Source organism: Psittacula echo (assembly GCF_963264785.1).
Source record: "Psittacula echo genome assembly, chromosome: 2".
NCBI classification, from domain to species: domain Eukaryota; kingdom Metazoa; phylum Chordata; class Aves; order Psittaciformes; family Psittacidae; genus Psittacula; species Psittacula echo.
Genome location: NC_137737.1, coordinates 136,141,475 through 136,154,524, shown reverse-complemented (window position 1 = coordinate 136,154,524; position 13,050 = coordinate 136,141,475). Strand labels below are relative to the sequence as shown.

Genomic DNA, 13,050 nt, shown 5'->3' with positions numbered 1-13,050 from the left:
AGAAAAGCAGTATTTCATGTCCAGTTATGCTGTTCTTTTTTATTTATTCTGAAGCAAATATCAAACCAAGGCTTCACTGTAAAGCTAAAACTCAAATGTCAAGTTTACAAATTACTGGGAAAAAAAAGTAATTTTAATATTCATCTGAAATTATTCATGCAAATGTCACAAATTCAAAGTTTCAAAATGGCATCTTCCAGCAATTAAATCATTTGGCAAGAGATTTCCAGTCTAATTATTAAAAAAAAAACCTACCAAAAAAACCCAACAAAACCACAGAATAATTACAATACTAATGTTCTTTCTGCATTTTAAATTACAGAATCAGCTCTCACTATTTTACCATAATGTCTTGAAAGCTTAAGGGAAATGATTGGTATTCACTCTTTTAATGATCTGGAAAACAGTGATTCTCCAGTAAGCTCTGATAGAAATGTAACCAAAGTGGACATTAGTAATACTTATTCAAAAACTTACAGGCACACAGAAAGCATTTTCCATCCCGTGTCTTTGAAAATAAGGAAAACTAGACCTTCCAAGAGCTTATTTGCTTCACACCCTTGATGAAAATTATACTTCATTTTACTGGTTTACAGGTTTTTACTGTGCTAGATAAGCAAAAATTTAGTTAATGCAGACACTAAAGTTAATATTAAAATTAATTTTCTGTGTCTACTAAATTCAAATGCAACTATTAGAGATCATCAAGTAAGAGGCACAGATACAGCGAAGCAGATTGCAGGAAATCAGAAATACATGCCTGTATCTCAGGGAGGCATGAAATCTGCTGATATTATTGCACAATAGTTTGCTTGACTTGCTCTGGCTATTCTGTTCTACCTACTCTTATATGTATAATTCCTGTACTGCAACGTACCTATGCACTAAATACTTCAAAATATTTCAATGTTTTTTCTTAGTCTATATTAATATTGGTTTTATTTCAATTTTAATGCCTCCACCTAGTGCCAATAAGCTTAAAGGAAGTAATACACTGGTATTTATTTTCTGAATGTTCGCATAACAGTTCTTATTGCGATGAGCAATGGTACAGATTTATCTGCTGTCTTTCAGGAATGAGGTTTAAGATCAAAAGGAATGTTGAATCTTTACATTAGATATGTAAACATGTTAAATTTCCTTTCTTCTTTATTAGAAGAGCATGTCTTCATAAACTCAAATATCTAAAACAAGCACTAATATAACTTGCATATATTTCTTACCTAATATTTCATTACTGGGGCATTTACATGTTCCTTCTGAAGTTAGACCTTTAGGGCAAGTAATACAATTCCAACCATCTTGAGTAACTCCAGTCTAAAATAAAATGTAAAACTATTATATTTTTCAAAAATACACACATCACCCAATACCTGTGAAGAACGGCCAGTCCAGGTGTTATTAACTGGAAAATGTGTTCAGATACAACAGCATTGGTAACATTCACGAAGCTTTTAAAGACTAAAAAAAGGCTGAACAACCTGGCAAAAGTCATTCCTATGCAGCCATAGGCTAAAATAGAAAGTGTCAAGATTCTCTGAACCCATGAGCTAACATCCTTTAGTCAAGATAACAGTTGATTAAAAGTAGAAGTTTTAAAAAGAGATACAGAGGTTCTACACTGGGAAAAAGATATCAATAAACATAACAATGTATAAATAGACTATTTGTATTTAAATATACAGAAGAAATGGAAATGGAGGGGTTTTAAGAGAAGCAGCTTATATAACTGCATGGAATTTTGCCCGTACCCAGACATCCACACTTGCTTTACACCATGAAGTAGCTGCACTACAGATTAAAATGAGGAAAATGGAGATAACTGCTCATCTTCAGGTGATACTGATGTTATTCCCTTCTCCACAAATATAATTTTATCTTTGCATAAGGCTTCCCACAGGATCAAAGACAAATGCCACCATTACAGGAAAGAAACAGCAGAATGATCAAAAAAGCCAATGTATTTTGTCAATGTCTTTGTCTAACATAGCAGGAAGATGGAAAGAAGAGATAAATTAACTTCCATTACACACTAAACACCTAACTTACACAACTAATATGGTCTCTTCAGATTTCTTCTATAGTTACTGGAGAGAAAGAAGTTATCAGGAAGGCTTTCATCTTGAAAAGACATTTATTGCTGGAGAAAAATTATTTCTCTATTTACTATAGTAGGAAAAAGCTGGTTAAGCCTGGTGTCACTGTCTCAATGCTGTGAATATAATCCAAAATTACAGCCTGATTTGCCAAGAAAAGTAGAAATAACTGGCCAAACTACAAAGATAGATGTAATAAAAGTAACATAATAGTAGCAGCTCATTTTGAAGTAAAAAGATAAAGTATCGGGGTCTATAAAGATAAATATTAGGATAATAGGACTTATATAAATAATCAAGTAAGACACCTAGGAGCTGAAAAGCATCTTTGGCTTTCTATGAAACAGTGTTCTCTGGGCAAGAATAAAATAACATGAAGCAGAAAAGCAGTGGAGGGAAATTAAACATTTAAAATACTCTTACCTTGTCTGTGGGGGCCAAATTTATAAGAAAAAAATTGCATTATAATAGCAATAAACACTTCTAAAGAAGAAAAAAAAATCTACCTAAACCCATGGTCTTTAAAACTCCCAAGCAAAGACTAATGTGCAAAGTAATTTTAAATCATAAAAATAACTTGCAGTCAGGAGGAAATTTAAAATTATAACAGCATTATCATTATGGCAAAGTATTAAAAGTTTAATACTTACCATATTTTCTGGGCATTTTTCACAAACAACAGAGGACCCCCCACTACTAGAAACCGTCCTGTATCCTGGCTGACATACACATGAACTACCTGAAAAAAAAAAAAACCAACAAACAAACACACTTTTAATCTATATAAAACTTTTTTTTTTTCCCACAGAATACTAAGAACAATTGCTATTGTCCTCAAGAGATCAATACAAATTATCAGATGGATGAATAAAACACATGAGGTGTGTATGAAAATCATCTTGCTTTAAAAAAAATGTTCATGTTACAGTATGCACAGAGATGTTTTAGGAAAGTGATACTAGGTTGACTTGTAAACCAGGGTGGAACAGAGCTTGGTTTTTTAAAACTAAACTTTATCAGTTGCTCTAACAGGAGATATAACCTGCCCCTCTAAATCCTGCCACAGTGTCATTCTTAGACTATCCACTCTAGATAGATTCAAGTCTAAAAGGGAGCTCTGGACCTTGACACTCACATTATCAGCAGGTCTGAAAACTATTACAGTGCATTTTTTCTGTAAAGGGTTACTCTTCTAAGATGCCACAGTGGTGGCGTAAGAGGTGACCAGCTTTTACACCGCAGCGGTTAACACAGCCATTCAGATCAACGCATCTGACTGATGTACCAGTTCTGAAGAGAGATGCTGTTGGCTCTTTGCCTCAAATTTGTTTCTGTACACACAACACTGAACTTTCAGTTCTTCTGGGCTGTGTATTTATAAAAGATAGAAACTATCATACCATCTTATCTCTTACAGAAAGTGAACCATCACCTGTACTTTTCATTTACTACTGTCAAGGTGTGTTGTATAATGCTCTAAACTCCCACATGGGACTTGGATTAGTATGTGCAGAGCCTGAAAATCTCAGACACTTAACATCTCAAACATTCAAGCTTTGTCAAGGAGTTTAAAGTCATGGAAGCTCCCTATGGAATTTTGCTCATAAAAATGTGAATACCTATAACTATACAAATGCCTGAGGAACGAGACATTATTAAAAATACGTCTCTCTGGGACGTATCTCTATAAAAGACAGACGCTTCTCTGGGATCTATCTCGGACACGAACCAAAGTTGTGCTGCGGACACCTAGGTCTTGGCGGGCTCCTGGCGCTTTCGCTGCCTTTTCAGCCTTGCCCCGAGGACTGCTGTTTTACCGCTAAATCCTGAGCCCCGATTCGGCACCTCCCGCTGCCAGAGGGCGGATTTCGGCGCAGCGCCCTGCGCAGCCCCCTGGCCCGGGCAGCCCGGCCCTCCCGCCCCGGGTGACTCACCGTCGGCGCTCGGTCGCTGGTGGGTTCCGCAGGGAGCGCAGGCCAGGCGGGAGATGTCGAAGTAGCTGTCGGCGCCGCAGTCCGTGGGTCGCTGCAGCGGGAGGGAGAAGCCGCGGACGGGCGGCAGCGCGCCAGACACGGCCAGGAGCACCGCGACGGCCCAGCGCCACAGTGTCGCCATAGCTACCACGGCGCGCCTCCGCCGGCCGCCGGTAGTACGACGGGCGGCGGGGTGAGGCGATCCGGCCGTGAGGGGCGGAGGGCGGGCGGAGCGAGGAGAGCAGACGCTCAGGGGAGGATTTGGAGTGTCGGGTGGAAACACTGCAGCGGCGCAGAGGAGTGCGTCTGTCTGGGAGAGGTGGACGAGATCGGCAGGAAGAAGTCAGGGGAAGACAGAGGTCTGGTTTGTGCTTTCTGGTGCCTCATCTCTAAACCTGTTAGACGGTGCTCAATACAAACGTAACGTGTGTGTGTTATTTTCCCCTGCCGAGAGGAAACTGGTAACAGGGCAAACACGCAGAATACCTTGAAGAACGGGCGTGCAGCCGAAATTATTCCGTTGCCTTTCTTACCTGCCAAGATGCTCCTGTTCACGTTCCCTCAAGTATTACCAAAACCGTGCAGGGCACTTAATGGTCTGGGTTTTAATTAATCCCTTATAGCCACTTTCCTGTGTGTGAACCGCCTATTACGATTTTCTCCACTAGCATTGCTTGGAAGCCGCTATGCATCATACCGAATGTGTTATTCCTCATTGGATTTCTTCTGCGGAGTTCAATGAGTTTTTAAAGGCTGAGTTACTAGATGAATTTGTTACCTCAAAAGACGGTCTAAGAAACTCTCTTAAGACTCAATTTGGAATTTCACAGAGCAGGCATTCTTTATTGCAGCGCTGGGCACACATGCGAATCATTTTGAAAAGGTGAATGCACCTGGAGTCTACAAGCAGCATCCATATATCTAACAAACTTATGCATATTTACAACCTTTACGGGAAATGTATTACATTGGATTTCGTGGAACTAATTGTAATATTTGCACTTTAATTACACATGCACTTTTCTTGCCAAGTGGTGGTCTCAGGGGGTCTCTGATGGTCTTAAGATAGTCTTGCCCTGATTGAGCCCTGTGCTTGTGCATGTGAAAAGACTCTTTATGAACTACTTCACAATTGTGTCTGTGTTTTAGGTTAGTTCTGATTTGCTCCTCATCTTGAGGAACTGGCCCATCTGCCCTGGTCATTTCTTTCTTATTTTCACAGGCTACCCTTGGTTTTATACATACCCCAAGGCTACACCGGTTCATCTTGCTGTCAACAAAGCGGTCCCAATTTACAACTTAACACCCTGCTCTCAACACAGCAGTCCCAATTTACAACTTAGCGTTTTATCTTACAAACCTACCATAAATAATACAAACCTTTGTCTATCTGAAATGGAGCAGACAAGTACAGAATAAACACAGAAATACAGGGAAAATACCTAAAAGGGAAAGGCGGGTGGGGTAAGCACCAAGACAAAATAACTACCTCAGCTGCAGCTGCGCAACCAAAGTAATTTCCCTTCTCTGAACATGACCTTACGCCATTCGCCCTCCTTCTCTAATGGAGAAGAGAAGCCGAAGACACCACTACACACGCCAAAGGGCGGTGATGAAGTGATACCGCCCCCAGGTAAACCCGTGTTTCAGAGGATCGCCATGGAAACCCCTGCTGAGCTGAACGCGCGTGCCCACAACCTACAAAAGACCAACCCCCATTGGCGAGCTATGAAGGCGCGCACGCGTATTAAAATGACCCGGGAGTGAGGCTGCGCATGCGCAGAGGCAGACGCGAGAGTCACGACGGACGTTTTTTCCGCCCCGCCTCCCGGAGGCGTTTGGTAGCGCTGCGTGCTCGGAGCATGCGCGCGCAGGGTTGCGAGAGAGGGTCCGGAAGCGCTCGTGCGGGTCCAACCGTAGGGGGAGGGGGCGGGTCCAGCGCAGGCGCGGGTCAGCTTCGTTTCAGAGCGTTGTGGGGGGCGGTGGAGGACGCCATCTTGGTGGTGCTGTGCCGGGGACTGCGGACAGCGGGTCTCGGCGCGGAGCCTGTCCTGGTGGCGTGTCCGGTGGGTGGATGGCGTGAGGGAGAGCGCCCGGTTTCCTGGGACGCTGCGTGTAATCAGGGGCGTGGGGGTCCCGCCCTGAGCCTATTCTGAGCAGCCTAACCCTCGTGGAACCGCTGCGCGATCGTTCTCGAGGCCGCGGCCTCTTCATGTCGCCTGGCTGCCCACCACCTTTCCTCCCTTAAGCCCTGTCCCGGGACCGTGGCGAGGCCGGGCTTCTCCGCGGGGTCGGACCACAGGTGGCTGCTGGCGGGCCAGAACACGCCTGGCGGGCTCCCCCTCACCCTCTTTTCCTCATTGCCTGTTCCCATTCGCCGCCTGCGGCCCTGGGCTTCGGCCAGCTCTGCCCCTCCGGGCTTGTGCGACGCCGTCTGTGGCTGGAGCGGTGTAGGGGCCGCTGCGGGCGTCTCACTGGCTTTCTCTAGCTCGCAGCGCTGGGAGCGGGCCGTGCTCACGCCGGCCGTGTAGCGGGCTCCGCGGCGGAGCTCACACGCATCTTCCTTCAGCGATGTGAAAACTCGGTAGCAACAGCTTACTTCGATTATTAAGGCTTATTTGAAGAGGTTTAAGATAAGAATTCGATCTTTGATCCCCCAGTTATTATATTGGTTCAGCTGTACGGTTGGGGTAGTTCTGTGAGTGTTGTAGTTTGCATATTGACTGCATGCAGACTATGTAATCCCTCTACGTCACGGTAAAAACCAGTAGTCTAGTGCAGGCTTAGTTTCCTACAGTGATTACAAGCTGCAGTTTTTTTTCTAGTGAAGTTTTAGTTTGGAATTTGCTGAGGATGTAAAGGTATAGGTATAGTACTGTTTTCTAGTTAATTCGGCTAAAATACAAGATTTCTTAAAACTGTGCACACTTCTGTGCTTTTAAATTGGTGGCATGAAGTTGTCAATTACTTATAATTTAAATTCTTGGTCTTTGAGGCCCTTGCAGAGTTAATGAATTGGGCTTAGTTTTGTGTGGCACTTTCGACCAAAATGTTACTCTTCTTTAAGTTTAATTTTTTAAATTCACTTTAAATTCTTGGATGGCTTGTCTGCACCTTCTACCAATGCTTGATCGTTAGTATACAGTCAGTAAAAGCTTCTTATTTGAACTGGCATTTCTCTTTGTGGACTTCTTAAATATTGTATCATGATCTGGAATCGCTGTGTCTAGTTTTCACCACTGAAGGTTGTATGTTGCATCCTTGGCACATCGTGGAGACCTTGCTGTTTATCATGGAAGAAATACTGAGATCTGTTCTGAATGCTGCTTAAAAATTGGGATAAGAATGCAGACTTACGAAATTCAGAAATACTACAGATTAAATACATCATGAAGTAGCAGGGCAGCGGATTTGATTTTTCAAGACACGAAGGTCCTGTAAGAAAATTTGGCCCCTGAATTCTCCTTGCTTTTTGGCATTGTCATCACATCTGTTGAGAAGATAACATTATAACGTGTACTGGGTCTGGCTGGGATGGAGTTAACGTTCTTCATAGTGGCCTGTATGGTTCTGTGGTTTGGATTTGTGGCTAAGTGTTGGCCACACATCGTTGCTTTTGCTATGGCTGAACAGTGCATCCACAGTGTCAAGGCTTTCTTTTTTCCCTACTCTGCCACCCTGGCAAGTATGCTGGGAGGGGACACAGCCAGAACAGCTGACCCAAACTGACCACAGGGATATTCCGTACCATGTAATATGCTCAGTAACAAACACTGAGGTAGAGGAAGAAGGTTTTTGTTTGATCATTTTGCATTTTTCTGTGGGAGGCTTTTTTATTGACTTCTAAGGTGCTTGTTATTTGAGGCAGGGTGGACATCACTCAGCCTGTGAGAGGTGATGAGTGATTTCCTTTGCTTTACTTTTTTTTATATCTTCACTGATCATAAAGTGTCTTCATCTTGACCCACAAGTTTTCTTGACTTTGTTCTTCTGTTTTCTTCCCCATCCCGCTGGTGGGGATAAGGAGCGAACAGTTTGCTGTGTGGGTCCTCGGTTGTTGGCTGGGGTCAACCTGCCACAGAAATAGAGAACAGATGATCTTCAGTGAAGTTACTAAGTGGGCAGGGTTTTTTTCAGTTTGTTGTGTACAAAGTGCTGATGTAGAAGTGATGTAGAATTCATTAGTTACTGAAGTTGGGGTTTGCTCTTGTTTTGCAAAACACACAGGTGGAGTGATAGTTACTGTTATCAGTGGATAACTTGGCATCAGGATCTAGTGCTTTACATTTGTTACTGAGCAGGGAGTTTGTACACTGGATAGTGACAAACAGTTGTTAAAGCGCTGGGATCTTGGTGTTTTGGTGGTGTTTTTTTTTTAAAGGGATGTAATCATTTGGCAGAGAAGCTTGTGTTTGAGAGTGCCAGGCTATGTGTTATGTGGTGTTAGATAATGGTGAAAATCAGGATAGGTTTAAGTTGGTGTTATTAAAGTGATTCTTGTTCTTATGTTTGAAAGGCAGTAAACATATAGAGAAAATACTGAAATCTGCTTTGCAGTTGAAGTGCTCCCTGAAGTTTCTTCTTGTTGGATATTTTTGGTTTTTTCATTTGATTGTCTCTGCTGTGTCCGTTAAGTGCAGTGCTGGGCTCGCATACTCTCGCATAGTACCATACCCTTGTTGTGAACTTTGAAAGCGCTTGGATTTCAGAAGAATGGACGCTTCCTGTAAGCTTGAGGCGGACTTTACACATTTTTCAAGGACCGGAAATAATTGAATTGAGAATTTTTTTCCTCGATATACTGTCAGTCTGTTTCATTTCAACAGTTCAGTGTCGCACAGTGATGACCAAGTAATCTCATCGTGCTCTCATCATTTCCAGAAGGCAACTAAAATTGTGATTTTTTTTTTTTTTTTTTTTTTTTTTTACTTCTAAACTGGAAACACAAAGATGCAGTGCATAGCATCTTGGGACATGGAAGGAGTTCTTCGTAGTATCCCAGATTGTGGGTTCATTACGTGCTTGGCTTTAATATTAGCCACTGTTAAGGATGAGCTGCAGCAGTGTAGCACAGTATATGAAGCAAAGTACAGATATCAGCTATTAATTATGTTTCATTTTCTTTCCACAGTTAAGTTGATTTTACAGAATTTATCAGGTCTTCAAAGCAGAAACAGGTAAGCTGCCAAAAGCTTAACACTTCTCACTGAGTATTGTGACAAGATCATACTCAGCCTTTTCTTCTTGCACTTGTGGCTGGGAGCTAGGTTATGGTCTCCTGAGTACATGTGGCTGCTGCAGTTAATACTCTGACTACATGAAAGAGGCAACATTTTTGAATGCAAAGAAAACATACATTATTGAACAGAACTGATCATTGGGTAGAGCAATTTGTCAAAGTAGTAAAGTCATCACTGTTGGTGCATTACTTCATTTTCCAGTGATACAGTTACTCTTTTTTCTTTTATCATCTAGTATTTTCTGTGTTACGATCGCAAGCATCCTGTTTAAAAAAAAACAGGGTTTTTTTTTGTTCTTTAGGACTGAGCAGAGATTTCTGGCATACAGTAACTATGCCATGAAAGACTTAAGGTGTTCTTTAGGTATCGTGGACGGTGAGGAGTGACTTAGGTGGATTTTGTTGCCCCTAGGATAGGGAATATTGATAGACTTGTGCACATGTGCTGGTGGAGCAGCAAATTGTTCTGACTAATGAACTTTCAGTGAATCTTGTTTTAACCTTGGTTTTGTGAACTTGTGGGTTTTTTGATACCTTCTCTCTTGATTGAGACAAGGACATTCATTAAAAAGGCTCTAGCTTCTTAAGTGTTAAGATACTGTAATAGCTGAGTACTAAAGACGTGCTATCATGTGTACCTTTTTGTCTGCAGGTGATTTTTGCTGTGGGTTGAGCTCAGCATGGCTGTAGTCATCCGTTTACAGGGGCTTCCTGTTGTTGCGGGTCCTGCAGATATTCGTCGTTTCTTCTTGGGATTGAATATTCCTGATGGAGGTGTGCATATTATTGGAGGAGAGATTGGGGAGGCTTTTATTATATTTGCAACAGACGAAGATGCACGGCGTGCCATGAGCTGTTCAGGAGGGTTTATCAAGGACTCGCGCATAGAGCTGTTTCTCAGCAGCAAGGCAGAGATGCAGAATACCATAGAAATGAGCCGGAAACGATTTGACCGTGGGGGACGAGAAAATATGGCTGGCTCTAGAAGAACAGGTACTAATGGTTCTGGTGCTGGTGTTGGAGACATGCCACATTTAGTCACACCTTTTCCCAAAGGAATGAATAAACCTGGTTATGGTCCTCCAAATCATCCGGAGGCTGGTTTCCATGCCAATGGTGCAAGGCATGGTAATATAGGTATGCCTAAATCAAACTATCAGTCAAGAAAGGCATGTCATCCATTTAACCCAGATGATCTTTACTTATTTCTACGTGGTATACCTTACTCTGCAACAGAAGATGAAGTACGTGCTTTCCTTTCTGGGCTACATGTGGATGGAGTGATTATGATAAAACATCGCAATGGTTTGAACAATGGCGATTGCTTGGTAAGATTTGCTACGCCGGGTGATGCCTTAGAAGGACTTAAACGTCACAGACAGTACATGGGTCAGAGGTTCATAGAAATTAGCCCATCTACAGAGGAACGGTGGATTGAATATGGTGGGAGGGTGGATATGCCAGATGAAATCGATGACTTTTTCTGTGAAGACTATTCTCCAAGAAGTTCAGGCTACACGCATTCAAGGAAGCATTCTCATTCACGATCACCAAGGAGACAAAGAACACGTTCTCGTTCATCTCCCAACCAGGAATATTACATACACTTAAGAAATCTGTCTACCAATCTGGAGAAAAGAGATTTGAGAGATTTTTTTCCTGACCTGGATATATGCAGTCAACAGATCAAGCTTCTAACAGATAAGCATCAGAGGAGGACTAGAGATGCCTTTGTGATGCTAAGGAGTGAGAGAGATTATCAGGCTGCTTTGGAGTGTCACAGAAAGGTTCTTCTCAATCGTCCTGTTTACATTTTTCCAATTTCAAGAAAGTCAATGTTGAAAATAATTGACTCTTGTGAGAGGAAAAGATCACAGGACAGAGATCATCTTGGACAGGCCATACCAGAAAAAAGTTACCGGGAAGGTCATTCTGGCCCTAAGACATGTGTTTATGTAAGGAATTTTCCATTTGATGTGTCAAAAATAGAAGTACAAAAGTTCTTTGAGAGATTTGATATTGATGAAGATGATATTTACTTGCTCTATGATGACAAAGGAGTTGGGCTGGGAGAAGCATTAGTGAAGTTTAAATCTGAAGAACAAGCCATGAAAGCAGAAAACTTAAATCGTCGGAGATTCTTGGGAACAGAGGTATTAATAAGACTTATATCTGAAGACCAGATGCAGAAGTTTGGTGTAAGTGTACCATTGTCTGCACCAAATGAAATGCAGGGTAATTCACGTCCGTATGACAGAGGTCCAGTTGGCTCACCGTCTGGGCCACCACAAGGGCCACCTATGCATTCATTTGGTCCCCCTGGAAACTTCAGGCATCCTTCTGAATTTAGGCACCCCCATGAGGACTTCATGTGCCCTCCTAAGGATTTTAGAGGTCCACCACCCCTCATGGATTTTGGTGGTGACAGTGAACCTTTTGGCAGAATGGAGTTTGGGAATAATAAAATGGGAGGTTTTCCTGAAGGAAGATTTATGCCAGATCCAAATTTCAGTGGTGGTTCTGAGCATGTTGTTCCTATTCGGTTGAAAAATTTACCTTTTAAAGCTACTCCTAATGAGATTCTGGATTTTTTCTATGGCTACAGAGTGATCCCGGAGTCAGTTTCTGTACAGTACAACGAACAAGGATTACCTTCTGGTGATGCCATTGTTGCTATGACAAATTATGAGGAAGCTATGGCTGCTATTAATGAACTGAATGATAGGCCAATTGGTCAACGGAAAGTTAAGTTGAGCTTGCTGTAAAGGAGGAAAAGATGCTCTAGAGTAAGACATTCTAGATTTGACAGTATTGACAGTTATTTTGTTTTTTAAATTACCGGAAGATGCAGAAAACGGTTTCTATCATCGGTTGTAAATATCTAGTTCAGTTGTTCAGCTCTTGGTTGAAATATTTGTATGGTTAAGATACAAGAACTGTATTGTGCCTACTTCTTGTAGCAGAGAGCCCAGAAAATCAGGAGGACATTGAATGTCTTACATCAAGGTATAAAGGCATGGAGTTGTAATGTTTTGGGGTTTTTTTTGTTTGTTTGTTTGGTTTTGTTTTGGTTTTTTTTCTGTTTGTTTTGTTTTGTTTCCCAGTTTGCTTTAATTCCATGTCCCATTACATTGCATCAAATAAAAATGTAAGTGCTGGTTCATCGACCACACAAACGGTTCAAACAGAACAACTCCAGTGCTGCCTGCATTAGTAACTAACACGTCTTACTGAGGTTAGCTTTATGGAATTAAAAAAATTACTTCTTTTTTATTTCTTTTTTTTTTTTTTTTTTTTTTGTGTAAACTGGTGAGGTTTTGTTCGGTTTCATGTGTTTGCAGGCATTCCTGTTAAAAGAAGACAAAAGAGCTTCCTGTTCACATTAGCTGGCTTTGCAACTCTTTTTTTTTAATAAAACCAGAAATTGCCATTAAATGTGTGTCTTATATTTAAAACTTGTGTAGGTAATGATCTTAACAATTATGCTCAGCATACGTGAGCCTTGGTGAGAATGATGCTGGCTGTCTCATCTGGAAAGAGTGAACTATTAACAGTTTGTCAACACACCGCTGAGCAGGTAGTTTGATTACAAAACCTGTAGTAATCAGTTGGATAGGCTTTCTTGTCCTCTTCACTTACTGTAGTTCCTTGAGGCAGAAAATTAATGTTGGAATTGGATCAAAAATTCTGACTTCAGTGGTGTCTGTTTTATCTCCACGTGTTCGTAATACTAAGTTGCTGA

The 13,050-nt window shown here is 41.7% G+C and overlaps 2 protein-coding genes across 5 annotated transcripts in view; one reads left to right on the top strand and one right to left on the bottom strand.

Annotated features, from left to right (window-relative positions):
* The window catches only part of TMEM67 (transmembrane protein 67), a gene marked incomplete at its 5' end in the record, with an annotated part of 32,006 nt that extends 27,245 nt beyond the window's left edge, over nt 1-4,761 (bottom strand). The window contains 4 exons of the mRNA XM_080609721.1: nt 1,224-1,317; nt 2,747-2,835; nt 4,031-4,379; nt 4,723-4,761. Coding sequence (XP_080465847.1) covers nt 1,224-1,317; nt 2,747-2,835; nt 4,031-4,379; nt 4,723-4,761 — 571 coding nt within the window. The remainder of the gene's footprint in view (nt 1-1,223; nt 1,318-2,746; nt 2,836-4,030; nt 4,380-4,722) is intronic.
* A 1,195-nt stretch (nt 4,762-5,956) lies between these two features.
* On the top strand, nt 5,957-12,743 carry RBM12B (RNA binding motif protein 12B). Of its 4 annotated transcripts, none has more exons than XM_080609864.1 (3): nt 5,957-6,135; nt 9,201-9,246; nt 9,961-12,743. In XM_080609864.1, the coding sequence occupies exon 3, from the start codon at nt 9,989-9,991 to the stop codon at nt 12,071-12,073; it is 2,085 nt and encodes a 694-aa protein (XP_080465990.1). In that variant the 5' UTR covers nt 5,957-6,135; nt 9,201-9,246; nt 9,961-9,988; the 3' UTR covers nt 12,074-12,743. The 4 variants fall into 4 exon arrangements, with proteins under 4 accessions (XP_080465990.1, XP_080465992.1, XP_080465993.1 ...); XM_080609866.1 differs by having other exon boundaries at nt 5,957-8,795; XM_080609867.1 differs by lacking the exon at nt 9,201-9,246.
* Nucleotides 12,744-13,050: the final 307 nt, after the last annotated feature.

What these genes read in the sequence shown, in the direction of transcription:
- RBM12B (XM_080609867.1), top strand. Translation starts at nt 9,989, where the DNA reads ATGGCTGTAGTCATCCGTTTACAGGGGCTTCCTGTTGTTGCGGGTCCT.